The sequence below is a fragment of the Mizuhopecten yessoensis genome, unplaced genomic scaffold (genome assembly GCF_002113885.1).
Source record: "Mizuhopecten yessoensis strain PY_sf001 unplaced genomic scaffold, ASM211388v2 scaffold10479, whole genome shotgun sequence".
In the NCBI taxonomy this organism is placed as follows: domain Eukaryota; kingdom Metazoa; phylum Mollusca; class Bivalvia; order Pectinida; family Pectinidae; genus Mizuhopecten; species Mizuhopecten yessoensis.
This window is the reverse complement of record NW_018408567.1, coordinates 1,459,937-1,482,362: the sequence shown is the minus strand read 5'-3', so window position 1 is coordinate 1,482,362 and position 22,426 is coordinate 1,459,937. Positions and strand designations below refer to the sequence as shown.

General features: G+C 37.5%; 1 protein-coding gene across 1 annotated transcript; it reads left to right on the top strand.

Annotated features, from left to right (window-relative positions):
- The first annotated feature begins 932 nt into the window (after nt 1–932).
- Nucleotides 933–14,531, top strand: LOC110460812 (phytanoyl-CoA dioxygenase-like). Its single transcript, XM_021513971.1, has 9 exons — nt 933–1,164; nt 9,265–9,382; nt 10,319–10,419; nt 11,145–11,286; nt 11,698–11,792; nt 12,466–12,571; nt 12,853–12,937; nt 13,493–13,694; nt 14,349–14,531. Exons 1-9 carry the CDS (start codon nt 1,024–1,026, stop codon nt 14,466–14,468), a joined length of 1,110 nt encoding a protein of 369 aa, XP_021369646.1. The 5' UTR covers nt 933–1,023; the 3' UTR covers nt 14,469–14,531.
- The last annotated feature ends 7,895 nt before the right edge of the window (nt 14,532–22,426 follow it).

Sequence of the window (22,426 nt, the reverse complement as noted above, 5' to 3'; positions counted from 1 at the left end):
TATATATTATATAAGATATCTCATATACTATATGAGATATCTTATATACGATATAAGATATCTTATATAGTATATAAGATATCTCATATGCTATATAAGATATCTTATATTTTCTTTCGAAATACAGGATCGACATTGCTCCTTGAATAAATGTTAAGTTGGCTTGCCATATTTTTTGGTGCGGTATTTGTAATTCTAACTTCTGATAGGGTGAAGTTACTCAGCGATGAAATGTGCTTTGTGTAGCGCAAAATTCTTTTGTCCGGCTGTTTTTTATTATCATTATTATTATTACTACTTTATAACGAATAATCGGAGTAGCGAAGCGATTTTTACACAAAAGTGCACACAGTTTTTCGGTATATACCGTATAACCCTAAATAATATCCTAGTCATTCCTTAATTATATCCAAATCTATCCATATGTGTACCAGCATGTTCACAATGATGGTTACAATACGTACACTTTACTATTGTGCTACTTAAATAAACTACAAGAGAATACCAAACAGAGGTAAGCGCCTTCTGCTTCATCAACGACACCAGCCGTATCACACAAGGCACTGTCAAATTTCCCAGCGAGATGAAAACTACCATAAAAAAATGTCCTCAGTCTTTATTAACCAAGCTGCATGTCTTCATATCTAGCAGTGGCATTTATTTTTCTTCTGAACTTAATTATAATTCTTGAATGTCCATGGTTTCAAGAAGGTAACAAGCTTGTTGACGATTGTTTTTACACAGTTGGCAATCGCGACAATTCCTGTTGAAAAACGAGTAATGCGTGCTTGCTAAATAATAATTGAAACTATATATATAAAACCTATGATTTTGTACAGAAAACACTCTACAGGACATCTTCTGTTTACAAACTTACACAGCGACGACATCCCGACAATGACACCCTTCCATAGTACAAGTGTTATCACCGCGATAAGGCGCCTGACTGAAAAGATTGACGTTCTCACTCCAGTAGTTATCGCGTGTCTACCGCCTACAATACTGTTTATTAGCTTGTTAACAATGGCGGACGCCACTATTCACAGCGGAATCGTGGACGAGGTACACCCCGAAGTATTCGACATACGGGCAATGCCACCACAACCGAAAGAAAAGAAATCAGGTCAGCTTTCTGACAGCAAAATCAAACAGTTCTTCGAAGAGGTGAGCATAAGTTCGGATACCGATATTTGTTTCATAGCACCACGGACTTAGCTAGTCTTATTCCGTGATATCACTCATCGTGAGGGCAGGTCGTTTCTTTATGAGAACTAAGGTTTGTCCTCCCTTGTGTACGGAAGCCCAAAGGCGCATGGTTGTAGTGCGCTACCGCAAACCAGACGAAGAAGATGTGAAATCAAACGAAAAAGAAAACTAAATTTTGAAGTTCGAACAACAACAATAGATATTGTTGACTGACAACCTATGTGTCATTTTGGATGCCAGTAAACAAATATTGTAAACAATTTCAACGATTCAGTGTTAATCTGTATTATATATATATATATATGGGTTTGTGGACAAAGAAGTAATAACGACAGTGCAGACAAACACATTTGTCAAATTGTCAAGGCGATCTGTTAGTCCAGTGGCTTAGCAAAATGTTTGTGCACTTTTGGAAACAAGCATGAAATTTTGCACACATATACATATGACCATTACAGACTTTTTCTGCTGTAGAACCACTTCGACAGCGCCACCTGGTGCCAGGTGGCGCCACCTAGCGGCACCTGGCGGCAGAGGTGGCAGTTTTTTGCTTATATATTTACATAAATCTCATATGCTATATAAGATATCTTATATAGCATATGAGATTTATGTAAATATATAAGCAAAAAACTGCCGCCTCTGCCGCCAGGTAGCTCTATGTGGTGCCACATGACGCCAGGGGGCGCTGCAGAAGTGTTTCCAGTTTATGCTATTATGTAACAAGACATATATGCTGCAATCAGAATGTAAAAATGTTACCTATATCAAAAGGTATGGTCATTTATGTAAATAGATAAGCAAAAAACTGCGACCTCTGCCGCCAGGGGGCGCTATGTGGTGCCACTTGACACCAGGGGGCGCTGCAAAAGAGTTTCCATTTTATGCTATACCTGGCGGCAGAGGTGGGATATTTTGCTTATATATTTACACAAATGACCATACCTTTTGATATAGGTAACATTTTTACATTCTGTTTGCAGCATATATGTCTTGTTACATCATAGCATAACATAGAAACACTTGTGCAGGGTCACATGGTATCTAAGTGGTGCAGAAGTGGCAGAAGTGCTTAATAATAAAGTTCGATCTACCGTAGTTGGAATATGTGTATTCAGTTTTCAGACGATAATATATGTGCATTTGTGCAAACAACTATGTTATTTGTTGCATGTGCTCACTGCTACTAATTATATATTATTCTAGTAGAAGCATTAATGGCAGGTATCACCATCTAGTGGCATAGTTGACTCATCTTACATATATGCAAGTGAGTTACCTCCAATACATAGTCATGCTTAATTGTCTTGATATATATAAATTTCACTGTTTCAGTCACAAGCGACAATTTAAGTCCCCTATATTGGGATCAAGTGTTCTTAATAATGCCACTAATTGTCTATGGAGAATGCAAATGTTAATTAGAATACGACATGGTAATGTCATCTTATAACGAAAATATCCACAACATTGCCTCCAAAGCATACCAGATGTGTTTGCCTTGGTATGTCAATTGCTTTTTGTTCGGTCACAAGCAATCATTTATCTCCCTTAATTATGTCAATTGTCTATGCATAATCCATGCACATGCATGAACACAGCGTAGTACATGACAACTTAGCACGGAAACATCCACAACGGCCTGTGGTGCACACTTTCTTGCAGCCACATTTGATGAGCTCGCGACATCCCTTTGATGCTTCTGGTAGCGGGGTCCAATATGGCTCCCATCCATCGTTTGTTTTCGTCCAACCCCACGCTGCCGGATCTGGTAGTTTTATTTGTGATCTGATCGATTGCCCCCACACATGGCCACCTTGATAAGTAGCTCTTTTGGCATGCTCAGTGAGAGCTGCTTTCGTTGGAGGTAGACTGTCGTACTTGAATCTGCCTTTTCTTGTGAAGAGATCTTTCCTAACTTCATTGACGTCTTTGAGTTGGCTGGTTCGGTCGTAGACAAGAATGACAAATCTCTCTATCAGAGAAGTAGCTTCTGTACTAATGACATCAGTGCCGCTGCACAAGTCTACAAATGCTTCTGTTTTCTCTGGGTACACACGCCAAACGGCCCACATGGTTTTCTTTCCTTTCCCAGCGAATGCGGACACCGTATCACATCCCGTGAATGCGTGAAACATCGGCAACGATGCAGCTTTCGGTGAGCCTAGTGCACACGCAATTTCATGGGCTGGTAGATAACAAAATCCCTTGCCTGTGCCAAAGGCCACCCATAACTCTTCGACACCAATTCGCTCTACATATGCAATCGCTAGAACGAGGATGTCAGTGTCTACGGTCCTGATAAGGCACTTTTTACTGCCTTTGTTTGCAGCATCACTGGCATGAAGAATGACTCTCGTGTCCGCCTCCTTATGATTGCATGGACTAATGTAGGCACAGTCTGCATTTGGTTGGGAGCAGAGTACGTCTACTCCATCAGTGGCATACACCTCGTGTTCTGTTTATTGTCTGTTTATAACAGCGTGTGTCAAAAAGTCAAACAGCTCTACTTTGTTTTCTGCCACACAGAGAAACTTCATCCAGTTCGTCGGAATTTTAGATGTTCCCAAAACTCTCCGTCTGATCCCTGTTCCTCTCTTCTTCCTTGTTGATTCCTTCAGACTGTCCGGTATGTATGCATCCCAAACCACATCCACGCGTTGTGCATTCTGTAACTGTCTGTCAATGTATGGCAAAAATATGGCAGAGGCATATTCGTTGAAGGTTGCCGCTGTTCTTGGAGCAAGTAAATGCACTACTGTGGCACCATCCAAGATTATACAGTCCACTGTAGGTCCATCAGTCTTAGGAGTAATCAGGCTTTTCAGGCATGAAATCAAATCTGACTTGTTGCTTGCACGCAGCTTCCCATGATCTGAAAGACTTGGTGCGTAGGGATGATTCTCATACATGAAGAAGTCGTCTTGGTTAACTGCTCGTGTTTGGCAGGATACATACAGCTGCGACATAAGTTCGCGATCAACTTCTAGGTCAGCTACTTGCAGCTGTGAACGAGATGGATTTTTTTCTGTGGTCTGCTGAAGAGTGGCAATTGCTGTTTCGCTATGGGGTCTGAGATGGGTTTTTCTGCCTTCACTAGCCTCTGCTCTACATAGGCATCTTACGCTTTCACGCCTATTTGTTCTATGTTCCTGACCGTCTTAACTACGGACTCACTGACTATGTCCTTTGTATCCAGGACTAGAAGATCAGCACTCTCTTCAAGAAAGGGATTCCCCATGTCTTCAATAGTTGACACTAGAGACATTACCTGCTTGGCAAATGCAGTTTGTACTGCTGGAGTCTGCTCATGGTGACCGGTGTCATCATCTTGAGCAGTGAACGCGGTCTCAAATTCAATTGTTATCCTTGCTAGCTCAGGTCCTGCAACCATCCAACGTCTGAACGCACTCGGGTTTTCTGTGAGGCCTACTGCACCCCCAGATCCCTTCACCATCGCATTGTTCTGCTCATGACCAGAAACCACAGTTTTGTGAATCACAAAGTTACCATTCTGGAATTCAGTGTGTAAGTCTGGATGAACCTGTGAAAGCGTGTTCAAGTCTCGAATGTGAACAGGTAACCATCGGGCATAGTTGGTTTGATCCAGTGCAAAGAACCACGGAGTCAGCTTGTTCAGGGTCTCTACGTAGAGGCAAAAATTGCCATCGCGTTCAGCTCTAACGAACAGCAATACCATGAGTTGCAGTTTCAGAGTTAGCCACCAATATTGAAAGTGAGGGCATGCCACAACCCGTTGCTCCTCCCAGGCGCCAATTTCAACTTTTGGATCTTCTTCAGGAAGTGAATCGATGTACGCCTGGTACGCCTTGTGCTTGAGGATGGCAAGGCTAGCAGCTATGACTGGATGGGCATGTCTCGTCTTTGTGACATGAGCTACTTTAATAAATGAGTCTGCAGTGCCGGGCGTTGTTACATCTGCTTGAACTAGGGCTGATGTCCAACCGCTGTCTTGCAGCCAAGTACCAAGTGCTCGAAATGCAGCCATTTCAATATGTAGCCCACCAAACATAATGAGATATTTGTCTTCACCGTGTGTAACTGGCCAGGACATCTGAATCTGCTTTGCCAAGGAATACAGGGGTTGGTCTACAGCCATGACTGCGATCTGACCCGGATTGACATAATGTGTTGCATTTCTGATCACATCCATCCCATGCTTGACCATGGCAACTGTGTGCGCACTCTCATAAAAGAGTGGCAACAAGGAACCCAAGGTGACTGGATGTGGTTCTTGGGACTGTTGGGAAGCATGATACGCAGCCCTTGACACATATTCACCTTTTTCAAGTTTGGTCTTGTCTACTAGACGTCTCACTTGGACAAGCCATTCTTGTTCTTCAAGCATTGCCTCTTGAACGGAAGTTTCAGCTGGCGTAACAGGACCAACAATTGCTACTGGAATACACATTGTTTTTGTGCGTAGTATTGCTGGTGGGACATCTACATAGGCGTCTGGGAGTGGCACAACCTTTCGCTTGTCATCGTGTGGTGATGCAGGATGGAGCAAGGTTATACCTCTGTCAGTTCCAGGTACAGCCTCTGTCGGAAACTGGAAGAGTGATATGCTTGTTCCGTGGAAGGAATCGTGTGCGGTAGCTGATGTTGGGTTGTGATCGCAGTTATCAAGGGCACCTACTGTGAACAGTCCTAGCTTCATATTGACAGGACAAACGACGCCTTCTGCTTCAAACCTATCACATGTTCCATTTGCCAGATCAGTGATAACCTGCAAAACACGGTCATAGCACACGCTCATGCCAAGCTGAAACATCATGTCAACCAGTCTCTTCTTGCGTGTTGCAGCGTGTAGTTTTAGGCCAATATATAGAGGCAGCGGTGTTTCACGATCCGCTTTATGTCTGACCTGTCCAGAGGTAGATGCATGCCTGGAATGTTTTACAGCATTGAAAAGGAACATCTGTGATATGGTTAGGGCTGCTTGTAGGTCTGAGCCTTCCTTTGCGGACTGATCCTTTATGCTCGGTCCCTGAAGAACCATGTCAACTAATGCCTTCAAAGACTTGGGTATGACATGTTCTTGACACTGTGGTGGAAATGACCCATTGAATAAGGACACATTGTCGAACATGTCTAATCGCACTATTTCAGCCGCCTTTGCAATATGGATTGCATCCAGATCATAGTCTCTATGGCGATTCGCTTCCTGTACAAGATTTGCTACATCAGAGTTAAACATGAAAATCACACCTTGACCCTGACTACATTTACTCGTATGTGCTGAGAGATCTGGTATTTGTGACAAGATTTTGTCCTTCAATCGTGTTGCATGCACACTGTCCTTAACACCCAGTTCCCCCATTCTGTTATTGTACAACTGGACCAGGTTAGCTAACCTGAACGAAGGTCGTTCTTCATCACACCTAGCCTCGTCAATGTATGCAAGCAGTTCAGCAAACACAATGCCATGAATGTTACCATCGGAGTTACTCTCATGTGATTGTTCCAAAAACTGTGCATGTTGTTTGTACAGAGACGTCAAACAGTTTACATGGTATTCTGCTTCAGTAGCTACCATGTCGCCACCAGCTAATTTGGTTAACAATGTAGAGTCGCAAAGATCAGTCGCACATTTTCGCATTTTTCTGTCCAAAGCAAAGGTTGAAGCCACACGCTTGTATCTATCTGAAGACGAAATACTCTTGTCACAGAAAAAGCATAATTTGTCTGAAAAAACGCTGAAACTTGCAGATGGATTGCTTGCTGATCTAGTGATTTTAACATCACTTAGTCCGTAATCATTTCCTGACGTACTGCTCTTCACCTTGCGCTTCAATACCCGCTGTAACTTAGTCCTGTTGTACTGAACCCTGCAGGATTTATGCCAAGAAGCTTCGTGCCGTTTTAATGTCTCAACATCCATATTCACCAGGTCTATGGTAATTGGTAAGACCTCAGCATTGCGAAACTCCTTCAAACAGTCCACCAATGTTGTGTAACCTTTTCCAGAATCACTTGCTTTGGATTTTGCTGGACATTCCAAATGTTCCGAAGTATTTGATTGGCAAAATATGCATAGATGCCATTTAATAGACACGTTTGTATCGTCTCTGCTGTCCACCTCAGCCATGGCTAATGAAAGTACTACACGTGTTCCCGCTAAATTGTCCAATATAGCCGTGATAGATTTCTTCACTGGCCCATTTCTATCCAACGCCTTGTGTTCATGCGAACTTCATAGTAGACACAAACCTGCAACATCAATTATAAGATAAATTAGAACTCAATTAGGAAGTGGCACAGATAGTCCAGTGGCTTAGGTCCCAAAATCACAATGTTTGTGCATTTATGTTAGTGTATAAGCGAAAAATCCCACCTCTGCCACCAGGTGGCGCTATGTGGTGCCACATGACACCAGGGGGCGTTGCAGAAGTGTTTCCATTTTATGCTATTATGTAACAAGACATATATGCTGCAAACAGAATGTAAAAATGTTACCTAGATCAAAAGTTATGGTCACTTATGTAAATATATAAGCAAAAAACTCCCACCTCTGCCGCCAGGTGGCGCTAGGTGGCGCCACCTGGCACCAGGTGGTGCTGTCGAAGTGGTTCTACAGCAGAAAAAGTCTGTAATGGTCATATGTATATGTGTGCAAAATTTCATGCTTGTTTCCAAAAGTGCACAAACATTGTGATTTCGGGAGGTAAGCCACTGGACTACTGCCCCTTTATCAAGACAGGAAAATGAAAATTTACATATCACAACATAAAACAGAGAAAAACAGTCACCACTAGACAATACAAAATAAATAAACAAACAGAAGTAACTTATATCAAATATGATGTTGTAATTGCATATCCCCTCGGTTAGCTTGAACCGAAGGCTAATAATAGTAAATAATTCATCTTGAGGTCAGGTGAATGTAGTGAGAAACATCTTATGTCCTAGTAGTTCGTGTAAATGAAAACCTTGGGGTAATGTGAAAGAAAATGGATACAACATGTTGGTACCCTGTTTATTAATACGAATAAACATCTTGTTTAGATTATAAAGCCCGAGAAACGCACTAACAATTAGTGCCGAAAATGTCGTGTACAAAATCAACTTGTCAAAGATTTGTCCACACAAAAACTCGCCCTATAACTGAATAAAATGAAATATAATAGAAAATCAAAAGATAGATAACTTAATATTTAATAAAGATTTAATTGCAGGGTGGTACTTGTAACAGGTTAACAGGAATTATGAAAAAGGTAGATAAAAGCAGTCCCTATCAAGTTTAGGGTACATGCTCTGAGCCGGCGATACTGTAATTGCTCACACATGAGTCGCCTCGAGGGGTCAAGTATAGGGCACAGAATGTGAGCCAACGGTCTTTCAAATAATTAGAAGTTGGCAAATAAACTGAAAATAATAAATATAATAAGATGCGATATGTAAATTTTCATGTTCCTGTCTTGATAAAGGGGCAGATCGTCCTGAAAATGTGACATATTTCTTTGTCTACACTGTCGTTATAAGTAATACGCATCCAACCAACATTTGTTAGTTGGGATCCAGTGCCAATATTGGATCATACTGTCGTTATTACCTATGAGACCTATATACCTATGGGTTTGTATATAAAATACAAGGCTCATAACATTATATTTAGGATAAAAAAAAAACAATGTTACCCCATCATCATTCGACTCTGCTTTACACTGTTCCATTCCTCTCGATTTTATGATATTTGGTACTGTAATAGAGGTTATCTGTCATCCTTGTCAATCGAACCAGGTACATCCGGCATACTAGAACGACGCTCTACCGAATGAACCAAAGAGGTATTCTCCCTAGCCGAACCGGTATGAAGCGGCTAGTATTTTATCAGGATAACATACCATGGGAAATTATCAAACCTGTGGCCCTATTGCAAGCTAAGCAAAAAAACCAACCTATGATTCGCAATTTCTACTGATAACACTAATGAGGAAAAAGCCCAATGCAAAACAGTTATCCAGCTTTTAAGTTTGCAAAGGTCTGACTGTTATTGGCTGTGAATGAACTTTGAAATATATGTATATGATGCAGGGTTACCTGATTGTGGAAGACTTCTTTTCAAAAGCAGAGCTGGACGCTGTGCGAGTGGCGACAGAGAACCTGGTGGAAAAGCTAGCCCAGAAACTACACTCGGCGGGGAAAATCAAACGTAAGAAACCACGGGTAGCGCATATGGTACATGGTCATCCTCCTGGAAAGTTAGTACTTCTTGTGGGAGTCATGGTGTCTTTAACCGATTTGGAATCGTCCTGATTCTTGGTTTTATCGTTCTGTGTCGACTTAAACTTCATCATATGTTCTTGTGTATTTAAGCGGGGGTATATATTTTGTTATATTTTATCATGATTATTATTATTTTTATCAACTTTGGTGTTAATAACTGTCCCTCTTGGCCATCAAAAAAGTTTTTTTGTTTGTTTCTGTTTGAGTTACATCTTTCCATTAGTTCGGCCACAGATAGCTGAGATAAGACAAAATAAAGGTACATTGTACTAATACATTGTTACGTATTATGTGGTGATTATATTTAATGCTCTGTCTGTTGGTATGCCATTGTATGTCCCTAATTGGTAAATATTATTATTGAAGACTATTCATAATGTTTTGTCAAAAGTACATCCCCTGATTCGGAAAATATTCGACGCTTAAGCCTTATCAATGGCACTGAGTTAGACATCGCGGGTTTTATCTAATAACAACGCTTTGATTTGTCTTTGCTTTTTCGTCGTCAGTTTATGTCTTTGAATGTTAAAATATATTTGATGCAAAAGAACAAATTTAACTATAAGTTCCAAAATATAAACTGTTTGAATAAATATCATATGCGATTCAATAAGTACGGTTTGAAGGAGAATATCAATGGGGCACTAATTGCCATGATATTATTTGATATTCTGTTAACTTCATGTGGGTTTTAAGTTGTAAACAATCCAAACGAATATTTATTGTAACTATTATTTTGTATCATAGTATGATTCTTAATTAAAACTAGAGATTTATTTTATTATAGTACGGCAGCTTTTTTTAACATGTTTTTGTTTACATAACGATTGTTTATCGTAAACATTTGATTACCTCTTTATAGATTTGTATAAGGAATATGGATTATTTGAAAGATTAACAAAGATTGAGACCGAATTTCCTGGAGCCAATGTCATCCTCCATAAGACAGGAGAGCTACCCCAGGTTATATATTTAATGATATATCATTTATATAGAATTATGAATAAAATTTTACATAATTTATTTAAAATTATTTACTGCATGATATATCTAAACTACACTCCCAAAATTCAACATCATCTTTGCAACGTATCAAATTGCTTTATCATATTTATTTATATACATTTTAAAGCCATTTCGATACCATGTATATTTGTACTGTATTTCTATTATCACAAAATAAATAAATGGCTAGCAATTCTTATCGCACTTAAATTTAATGTTAAAACTTTTTGAGCAAAATATCGATGCGTTGTTAAATCTTCATCAGAAAATAAATACAAAATGAAAATGAATAAATAAATAAACAAAAATAACGAATTGACAAATGCCTTCATTTTAATCAATGTTTTACATATCGTATACTCTAAAACATTTAGTAAGTTATTGCAGATATTCTTTTTGAAATGTATTTTTTATAGTTTTGTTTATCTCCCTGTTTTGCTTTCTATATTTGACGATTATATTTCATGATTTAGACTGTTGAACAAAATTAGAAAGGTTTCCTGAGATTAGCTGCCCATTAATTTTATGATCCTCCTCACCCTCCTCCGAAAAAGCTGTACGAAACTAATCATCATTATAAACTACCTAAATCACATAGTTCATTACGAAAAAGCAATTATACTGAAACAAAACGACTTATAAGATATTTCCATAAACCACCCCGACAATATCTGTTTGATCAGGCCTATCGTGACCTGTGGTCTAACGATCGTCTGCTGAACGTCATAGAACAGTTGATAGGGCCTGATATTGCTTCATCCCCCGTTTGGAACCTCCGCACCAAAACACCCCGGAACGAGGCAACAGTCGTCCCGTGGCACCAAGGTAAGGACAACTTCATCCAATGTCCACCAGACAATTGATAAATCGTTGGGATTACTTCAAAACATAGCTGATTTTGGCAGATTCCTTAATCTTCGAAAGTAAAAATACAAAGTCTTCTTATTCTAGTAATTTGAAAGAAATTAACATTTATGCTAACATAACACACTTACATTGTTTTGGATAATGGATATGTTGTAATATTAAATATTTATACTTATTATCAAATTTATTTTCAAGTAAAACATACAAAAAAGATAAATATATATTTTTAATGACATATTGATTAGCAGCTACTGTGCAATTAATCAGATTCTAAAGTACAAAATTGAGTTATGATTTACTATGACACTGCGCTGCTATATACAAGGCCCACGGTGAGCATTGACTACCTATAGCGTTTTGTTGTTACAGACAGTGCCTACTTTGATAACGATTCCTACAAGGTTTTGGTGCCTACGGCCTGGATACCCCTATTGGATACTGACGAGTTCAATGGTGGCATGCAGGTACCAATTGCTCTTGGTGTGTGAGATAAGTCGGAGCAAGCTTAATTACTCTAGTTGACTTATTTGAAAGATGCAGAAATAGAAAATCGTTTAAGATATAATGCGTATACATATCTATTTTATCTTTGCTATCCATTTATTATAATGGAACCTTTGGTAGGCAAAGGGGTTGTTTGGTATTAGCTTTCAGCTATTTTTCCAATTCTTATAAATTAAAATTATCATCTATTTCAAAATACGTGTTTGAGGAAGAATAAGGTACTATTTTGGGTCAACACAATATCCAATGTTCTATTAGGATTGTCTTCTGTTTAAAAACAACTACCTATCTAACTTATGTCTACGAAAAATCAAAATCAATATTTTCCATTAACAACACCATTAATATAAATGCGTCATATAGTGGGTATACTTGGTATAAGTACATTATAAATATCGGCATGAAGTTCAGCGGATACGCGTTAAAAGATACTTTAAAAACATACCATTTTTACCCTATAAAGGGGTTGACCGTACCGATCAGCATAACTAAGATAGGGATCTAGGATAAACGTGAAGATGTCTTTAGGCATTTTTTCCTGATATGTTATACCATACATAAATAACAAAGGTTACTTCAACCTTCAAACCTAAGAAAATGAAGTAAAAGTAAATATTGTATGGTTATCACTAGGTTGCCAAGGGTGCTCACAGTGCAGGGAAAATCGCGACGCATCAGTGTTGCTATGGTGGTACCTGGTACGTGATGTTGGAGGAGGAGGAAATGGTGAAGTCTCTAGGTACGTACCTCCTTAAATCTTCATCTCACTCACAACAGGCTAGTTATCTACATCACTAGATTTCTTCATCCGTTACACCAGTCACTAGGTGATATATTAATACATATCTTCTTTATATACACAAATCGCTAGATGCATTGAGTATATCACAATATTTCTTCATCCTATTATCACACATTGTTAGGTTTGGGCATCATTAGGTGGCTTCATACATCCCGTAAAGACTATGAATATGATCATGTGTTCGACCAATGGAGCTGACATGTGACTGTATTTTCCAGGTGTTGACATTACCAGAGACCTTGTCACGTGCCCCATACCATACGGGGGATTTCTTCTTTTCAACAACGCTACGCCACATAGAAGGTAGGTTGCAAGAAGTGGCATTGTATATTGATTTTTTAAATATTAAAAGATGAAAAAATATTTAAGCGAAATATTAAAAAAAGAACATACTGTCAAATCTGATGGTGAGACGAATGATAAAATGTATGTATAAATCGTTCAGTGCATCTTATTAGGATATCATTTGATGTCTTCTGATTGTGATGTAGACATAGCATGTTGTTATTGCTTATAAAAAACGAAAGGTTGATGTTGTCGTAGCACAGTGACTTTCGGTCAAATGATCTGATGCTATTATTGAAAGAAGAAGAGGGACAATGCTAAGTTCATCACTGTGATGAAAGTTTGCTTAACATCATGTTTCAATCCGATCTGACGTCACGATTATGCTTGAATCCCACCAAAATATATTTAAATCCCGTTTGATATCACAATGATGACGGCAGACTGCCAAGCTTTTTTCTTTTGTCTGCAGCAAGAATAAACGCCTGCCTATATCCGATGTCTATCTAACCGCATGGTTAAATTTCTAGCGTACCTTGCTGCATTTATCCTGAATCATCAATATATTTGCAGTCTGCCTAACTTGTCGAAGCAGGTGCGTTGGGCTCTTGACCTGCGATGGCAGCGCCCTGACAAGCCGTACGGCCTCTGGGACATGAAGGACGGCGTGATGATGAGGTCATCCTCTGACCCTCATGTCAAGATTGACTGGGACGCATTCGTGGCCGTGGATCGGACCGCCCTGCAGAAGGATTCTGTCAAGGACTTGGATATTGTGAGTACTACATCACTAATTTATGTTTTATTTCTACCACCCTTCAAAGGTGTTTCCCGTTTCAGCCAGGAAAGATCAGCTTGTCAACCCTAGGGGGAGATAGCCTCGTACAGGAGAAACATAAGCTTTTGAGGATGTTACAGAAACAATCTCTATCCCTTGGGGTGATTGTTCGGTAGATCCTCAATCAATCCCCACATCTCCGGGTTGGAGATTTCTCTGTCACATCCTCAATGTAGGGGAATATTCTATTAGTAACTTCGGATACGCAAATGAAGACGATATTATTCGTTTTGTTTCGGTTGTATCAACTTTCTCAAATGTTGAAATTAGGACCTATTCTGAAAATCGAAAATATTCCAGTATGAGCTTATGGTTGAAACGAAATATTTTGATACTGTTTCGAGCTGGAGATCACGATCGATGGTTATATTTCAGATAATATAGTGCTTGTATATAAGGCATAGACTCATAAAATGTACACAGGTACATAAACAAATCTTCTTGTCTTTTCCCTGTGATCCCTATAGCACAATCTCGATAGCGAACTTGTATTGTTAACCGATATCATTTTCATTTAAGTTCTTTTATTTGAATTTTATCAAATTAGGTGAATATCTTGCTGAATATCTGACTATTTATTTGTTTCGCAAGGAATGTGATCCCGAGTTCGACACCACCATTCAGGGACCGTGGATGAAGAAGTGGGATATAGTGCATATGAACCAGCATACGAAACGTCACGAACAAATGGAAATGGCAAAACAGAAGTAAACAGACGAGGCGTCTCGAACATATGGACACGACAAAACAATTGTAAACACACAAGGCGTCACGAAAATAGGAACGTCAAAATACAGAGGCATACGTACGAGACGTCACGAACAGATACAGAAAATTTAATTTGCTCCAACCATTTCCCGGTCAGTTCCTCGAAAAAAAAGTTTAGATCTTACAATGGTTAGTTCTTCATTGCCCTCGATATAAACATTGTCTTCCACAAAATATAATTACAACTTTATTTTCATTGTATATGCATTTATATAAAAAGTTAACTTTCCTCTTATTGTATTAAGTTTTCTACAAGGTAATGTTGAAAGTGACCGAAATGTGCCTTGTAAGATATTATTGTGTTTCAAAATAGGAGGAAAAGTGTAGAGAGCGTCAGTTTATTAACATTTAGTATTACTAAACACTGTAGCTCAGCATTACTTAAAGATTGTGTGTATTTGAGAGCCCGATCATAAACAAAAATATGTATGAATATGATGTTGAAATTGTTAATACAGTTACAAATAAAGATATTGTTATTTTTTTTTATCTTAGCTTGTTTTACTCACAATTCAAATATGGTGTTCTGAGTGATGTTAGCCATTATTATCACCGGAAAGTTATTTAATCTGAAACTTCGCTGTCTAGCAGAGCTAATTAGGATATTAATGGAAAAAAGACGTACCTACATGCAGTTGTTTTAATTGTGACAAACCAAACATATGACTGATATTACTTATGCTACGTATCCTAGCATATGTTTTTGTATTGAGAAGCGTTTTAGTAGGAGTGGTGTATTCCCTTAATAACGATTATGTTACTTATAAAACAGTTTTATATAATGGTTTTATTGACGGTATGTAACAATTCTTAACCATTTATGTAACACACAATAGAGTCAACATCTACCGTCAAAACCTCGTACTAAATTGTAAAGCCTTATCCTCGGGTAAAGATTTACCTATGTTCAACATACAGGAGTGCTATATTCACACCTGGGTGAACATACAGGTCTGTGACAAAATGCAAGTTTGTGTAAAATAGCAAAAATGAAGATAATGCCGTTATTATGAGATATTTAATGAACGGTGCACGAGAAATTATCCCTGTAATTGCTATAGAGCGAAATCCGATTATCATGACGACCGTCAATGGTGTGCCTTACCAGAAATTTCTATAGAGAGAGATCCGGATATCAGGAGGACCGTCAATGGTGTGTCTTACCAGTTATTGCTACAGAGAGAGATCCGAGTATCATGAGGACCGTCAATGGTGTGGTGTGTCTTACCAGTAATTGCTACAGAGAGAGATCCACGTATCATGACGACCGTCAGTGGTGTGTCTTACCAGTAATTGCTATAGAGAGAGATCCGAGTATCATGACGACCGTCTGGAATGTGTCAGTGTCCATCACTGCTGTTCATCCACCTGTCACATAGAACAGAATATTAGTCCTATCTGGCATTTTAGAACAAATACAGCGAAACAAAGACAACAACGCCTATCACCACGATTTATTTCCATTCCTAAATTATCAATTTTCATTAGAACTATATCATTTTTATATATATTGACAAAATGAGGAGGTAATGCTATTTAGATAGACACCTAGAATGCTTACCTAGACCACAGACGGTGTATAAAACACTTACCGAAGATAGAGTATATCAGTCTCACCTAAGATGGTGTAAATCGACGTGATCACCAGCAATACAATTATTGACAGGTACATATCTCAACCGAGGGTCATATGGATAAACATGGATTCGGAAAATATGCTTACATTTATGAAGAGACAGGTGTGTTTGTTTGTTTGTCGCAAAATGCCTGTTCTTTTAGTTATTTATTTTTTTAAATTTTAAATTGGGTTATTCTAAATTCTGAAACAGTCTCAAAATATCTTACGATGTATAGCTTAGACAAGTTGACATACGATGCTCATGTCTTGTACTCACGGCCAGTTTTGTGACAACATACAGGACCAGAGCGATACAACTTAAATACGTACTCAGCTTCCGTCCACCATGGCGCTTCTCGATGTACTCCGGAAGTGTATACACCTAAATAGAAGTAGGGAGCGATCTTGATTTTATCACGAATTATCGTCCAGTTTTACCCTTGTAGGTCGGGTATTGAAAAAAGAATACACCGACTGGGACCCACTACATCTTGTGAGAGGCAACTAATGTAGGAATTCCAAGGACGGGGTATACGGAGTCATCAAAAATAATAGTGGTTGTTCCCTGCTAAGCATTCAGCATTTTAGAGCACTCTTACATTCAATATCAGATCCTCGCGATCGCAGGGGGGCAAACACACCAGCATACCATGCTTCCAGCACACGAACACACACGTACATTACACACAGCGATACATGTCATTACATGAACTTAGACGATATTCAAACTATAAGTAAAATAAAAACAATTCATTTCTAAAACATAAAACAGCCTTGTCCTATATGTTGTCAGACAGAAAGATAAATAAACAGGTCCAAACTGCCATTAACTTACCCCGGCTGATATGTAGACAGGTAGGAACAGCCAGCCACATAAAAGGATCAGAAATATAACCTACAATAAAAATAAAATTCTCGATAAATGACACAAAAATATTACAGCGACTGCAAAGAGTTTCGTTAACCAGAGATAAAACCATTATATACATACTTTCAAACCCGTCATGTAAGACTAAGTATATAACCATTATAAACATAATAAAACACAACTCTTCTTAAACAAGGCCTATCTCTAATACCTACATACGTACAAGATCATGGCTATACCCGAAGAGACGCGCCTGCTCCAGCCAAGCCCACGAAATGTTCGCTGCCAATATTATTGGAGAACAGTGACGCCCGACCTGATCAAATACAAGGAAACATAGGTTCTTGTCTGAATACATCAATACTTTAGTGTGAGACTCGACACAAAAGTAGCATATTTCATATTAAAATCTTAGATTATTTGATATATATTGTTATACGGCGTTCTACCACACGTACGGTCTTTACTATAATACAATGTCGACTTTACTTACAGTAAACCAGGGCATGGACCTCCCCGCCAAGAAGTAGCTCTTCACATTTCCTCTGTTCGGTCTTCGAAGTGACTAAAATGTAGAAGAACATAATATACCTATAGAGTCAACTACGTTGTATAATCTGGCGGGAAATTTAAAGACGAAATTTTGTGAAAGTCCATTATCTCTGGAACAATATGCCAGTTGCTATAAAGTTTGCGGTTAGAGACTTTGTACACTTTTGGGCTCTGGTTGAACTTTGAATACGAGGATAGGAGTACAATAAGTTTAATAGCTGTTAAATAAACGGTTGGCAAAATTAAACAATAATTAATTTTTGAATAAATATTGATTTGAAAATAATTGTATAGTTTTTAAAAAAAAGAAGATTTGTCACCAGTTTTGAACAACCTTTCATACATAACGTGCTGTCAGATACCAAATCAACAACTACTGGATTGTCCAAGGGCTCTAGATCTGTTCTTTAACATTTTCAATTGATATTAATGATAATTTGGTAAGCCTCTTCAAGCTTGACAAAATGGACCTATCGGTCTTGAAACGTTGCGACACGCTTACTACGTACATTGTTTGTTTAGAAAGTAAAACTTGGATATCACATATTTCCAAATTAATTAATCTTATTGAAGACTCTTGGAGCTATTTGCAATTCATACGTATATCACATATTTAGACAATTTACGTTAAATATTTAAGTTTGTTTATGAATATTGACCTTAAAATAATGACACTTGAGCAAAACGTAGACGATAAGGTTTAAATCCAGCAATCAATGAGGCATTGAATCTGAACTTGATATCAGTAAATTTTTGACGATATAAATATAAACTTAAATTCAACAAACAGCTGAGACTATTTCTTGCAGCAAAATTAAATTGAATAACTATATTGAAAATATTTGTGAAACCTCATCGAAAAAAATGAAGCCTTACGTTGGTTGAAATGTATTTATTATCGTAAAATCAGGAACGAATATAAATAGTTTATTATACACTTATTTGAGTACGTCTTTGTTGTATGAGGTGGATGTTTACGAGGCGATGGATTATAATTAGAACCAAGTTCAAATTGATGCTGCACAAACGAATGCCATCTGGTGCAATCAGATAATCCTTCTACTTCGAAACTAGTTCGGGAAAATAATATATACAAACAATAAAGCTATGTTATATTTTATTATTTTATGTAGTAATTAATTAAACATTTAACCCTTTCTTACCTCCGTGATATTCTTCCACCCCATTCATTATCTTCAACAACTTATACTTTAAGAAATCCAAATCTTAGAACAGTCAAATGTACACCTCGCATCACATATAAACTCATCCCTTGTACTGAGATCAGTAATACAACAATGTTATTAACCTTGTCTAGGATATGTTTATGATGTCTACCTCATCACAGATGTGATGAATTTACTTGTAAAATGACTACGTAACAGGTATATAGTCGGTATGACATTCAGAATTAGACCAACACTTGTATAACTTACTAAATCAGATTGCCATAGGCGATTCCTATATACAGTGTTTGTTAGTCTGTTGTCTTGACCTTTGCACGTTTCCTTTACTCTAACTTCAAGATAAGCAATCAAATAACTGACGTAACATTACTGTTATCATCTTATGATCAACAGCTTTTTTTTCATGAATAGACTCTCATCATTAAAATAAATTTTAAACTAGGGAAAACAGGCCTGCTAATGCATAAATCCTTATTTTATGTACCCTTTATATGTTATTTGTTGTGATTTGATAAGTTCATAAATCGATTATCATATTAAGGATGAAAAAGAACAGTCCCCACAATAAACGGCAGTTATTGGTTAAAACCGACGTATAGACAAACAAGCTGGCTGCTTAGAACTCTTTAAACGTGATTATGGCCGTTTGAAGAAAGGCAGTACAGATGGAACGTTACAAGGGTCAAATACGCATACATACCCACAGACCGACGCTGATGACGATGACAAAGTAGACGACGACGATGAGAATGTCGGCCCAGTGGTTGAGGCCCTTCGCCTTGTTGTGTGACCTCCAAGTTGTTTAGAGTTGTTTCTGTACCGTGGTATTGCTGCGGTTAACGTAGTGTAAGCAGCGGTATACAACTACGTACCAGATCACGTGTCGGTATCAGTCAGGTCCTCACACCAAACATTGGTACATTCGAACCGATCCGGTATACTGTGTAATAAATAAAACATTGCGTATGTTATAAAACGCTTGATCAAACATTTAAAAAAAAATGCTTTATTACATTTCTACCAGTGAAATATTGAAATATATTCATTCTATAAAGGTGATATTTTTTATCTTAATGATATTGTGAAAAATATATCACTTTTGCTGATTTGTACAATCAAAACACTGATTACAAACTAGCAAGAAAAATTACCAATCAGAAAGCCTGACATATTTGCAAGCACTCCGACAGGGAGAACTATTTTTTGTTCATAAATTATCTCCCTTGTTTGAAGCTTCTGTCGTCTGCTAGTTACATCAATATAGCAGCAAGATGAGTTCTAAAAATCCGGAGATATATTTGCAAACTGTGATTAAAATGGCAATGTAGTTTTGAAAGTGGGAAAACGTGTCATTAGTAAAATGTACATTGACACAGAACAAATTATCCATGGGGTTAAGGATTTTTCAACATAAAGCAGCAAAAAAAGCAAGAAAGCCGTCAAAAATGTGCATGATAACAACTCAGCAGGCCCAGCTTCAGAAGTGGCTTCAAATCCTCAAAAAACAAACAACAACTTAATGGGTCTGACGCTTATAGGAATAAAAACGGCCCTGGATTAATTAGGAAAAGGTTGAAAGTAACCTTATTTTAACGACACGCTTTCTATGACAATACAAAGAAATTTATCTGAAATTAATGGTCACTAACCAAATCATCCAAAAAGCAATGAATGATAGCATTATTTATTAAACATTTTAATAGTTAATCCCTGAAATGACTTTTTTCTTAGCATATAGCCTAACATATGGTTATTAAATTAGATTCGTGCACTCACCTGAACTATATCCTGAGATTAATTTTACGTAACGAGATGGTCGACTCTGTTGACAAACAATCAGTCAAGGCTATCAAGGTTCGCCGTTGCCTTATACAATGTAGTTGAGATATATTCTGGTAGGGAATACATAAAATACTAGTGTGAGTATAATTATTTTATCTGTAATCAAAGTTTCCATGTTATAACGTTATAAAAAAGGCACTAAACCCCTTTCCTCGTGTTTTGGAACACTTTACATATGATTGTTCGTTCTTGCGAGCAGTGTCATTGGCGCGTTTTGAAAGTTATGCCTATAGTTTTGCAATATAGACAGTACAGATTATTCTTTGAACAATAATTCTAACTAAATAGTGCAACAAATTCACAGTTCGTTAAATACCAGTAATGATTCCAATTAAACGGTGATAAGCGATTTTGTCATTTAATGTAGATGGAGATTAGCTATTCAGATCAAATAGTATATTGATTAAGATTTACAAGCTTACTTTCATCAATATAATCGGAAAGACCTAATAATTTTACAGTTTTTGATTCATCAGCGTCAATTTAAATGTAGTGTTTCATTTACCTCTAAATTTACTGTTATAATAATCAAATACGTGAGACATATTTATACAAATGTTTATGCTTCGATATACAATGAAAATGGCTACTTTGCATAACTTCCGGTCTATCATGGTATACCTGGCTACTTCCGCCGAGGAGTTACATTATGAATACCAATGAGGACGCCTACTTTGTACATTACTAGTAAACAATGAAATGCTAATTCTAAGCATACATTGCTTGTGAATGCCATTTTCATAACGTTAATTTTGATAAATTTGGTATTGCATTCCTATGTAAGTTTTACGTACCGTGTAGATGTAATATTTGAAGTATTGTTCATAATACTGACCCAACTTAGTTAATTCTTCTTAATGCAAAATCCACTCCAACATTCAAAGCAAAAAATGGGAACAAATGTAGTCTAGGAGGACATCAACAATTACGAATCAGTCAGCATTTCCATTATTATGAACCAATTAAGTAATGAGGATGTATTTCTAATATAGATTTTTACAGTTTCCCGTGTCCTGATCGTCAAGATACAATAACATGAATGAAAAATAAAACATACGTACTTCCTTAAAAATATATTCCTGTCTCGAATTACGTCAGAGGTAACCACAAGTGAAGCACGACTTGGGTGAAGCTAATACCAGGAGAAGTGAACAAAACAGCTTAATGAAAGTTAACTCCTTTAAAGTCAGAAATGTTGAACCTTGTGAATTAACATTGAAACTTTTACATATCTTATATCATTGTTTCCCTCTGAACAGAGTTATGCGATAAGTTCTAATCTGCGTCGAAAACAACCAATAACGCACCAGGAATATATTCGGTTGAATGCCTGCGTTAATTGTCTATCAGACAAAAAAGGTATACTAACGATAATAATATTTCCTCCCTTCTTTGTTTACCTCGGGTATAGTCACTGCTTATAGTAAAACAACTGGAACCCTGCCATTTGATTAGAATGTATATAATCAAAGTTGTTGATGTCAATGAACTTCAGAAATATTGACTGTTGACGGAATCTTTACAAGGTTAATGTATCTGCATATGAGCACAATTGATATGGAAATGTTTTTGTTTTAATCTTTTAATAATTTTCTTTTAAATGTTTTAACAATTATATTTTTCTATTTATAAGTAAATTTTCAATAAAAAAGTATTACTGCTTATGGTATAATATGAATTTCAATTTTATTGATTATTTTCGGACTGGTTCATGAAATCTGAATGGGTGTTGTTTGTACTATCAGTTTCGGATGGAGCGTTTCTGTGTTACGAGCCCCGATCTGAATGCCAATAGGGTACACTAGTGTTGGCTGTTTTGGCTCAAGACGTTGAC

What these genes read in the sequence shown, in the direction of transcription:
- LOC110460812 (XM_021513971.1), top strand. Translation starts at nt 1,024, where the DNA reads ATGGCGGACGCCACTATTCACAGCGGAATCGTGGACGAGGTACACCCC. An exon ending in AGTTCAATGGTGGCATGCAG is followed by an intron (nt 11,793 to 12,465) that starts GTACCAATTGCT and finishes GGTTATCACTAG; the next exon opens with GTTGCCAAGGGTGCTCACAG. An exon ending in GGAAATGGTGAAGTCTCTAG is followed by an intron (nt 12,572 to 12,852) that starts GTACGTACCTCC and finishes TGTATTTTCCAG; the next exon opens with GTGTTGACATTACCAGAGAC.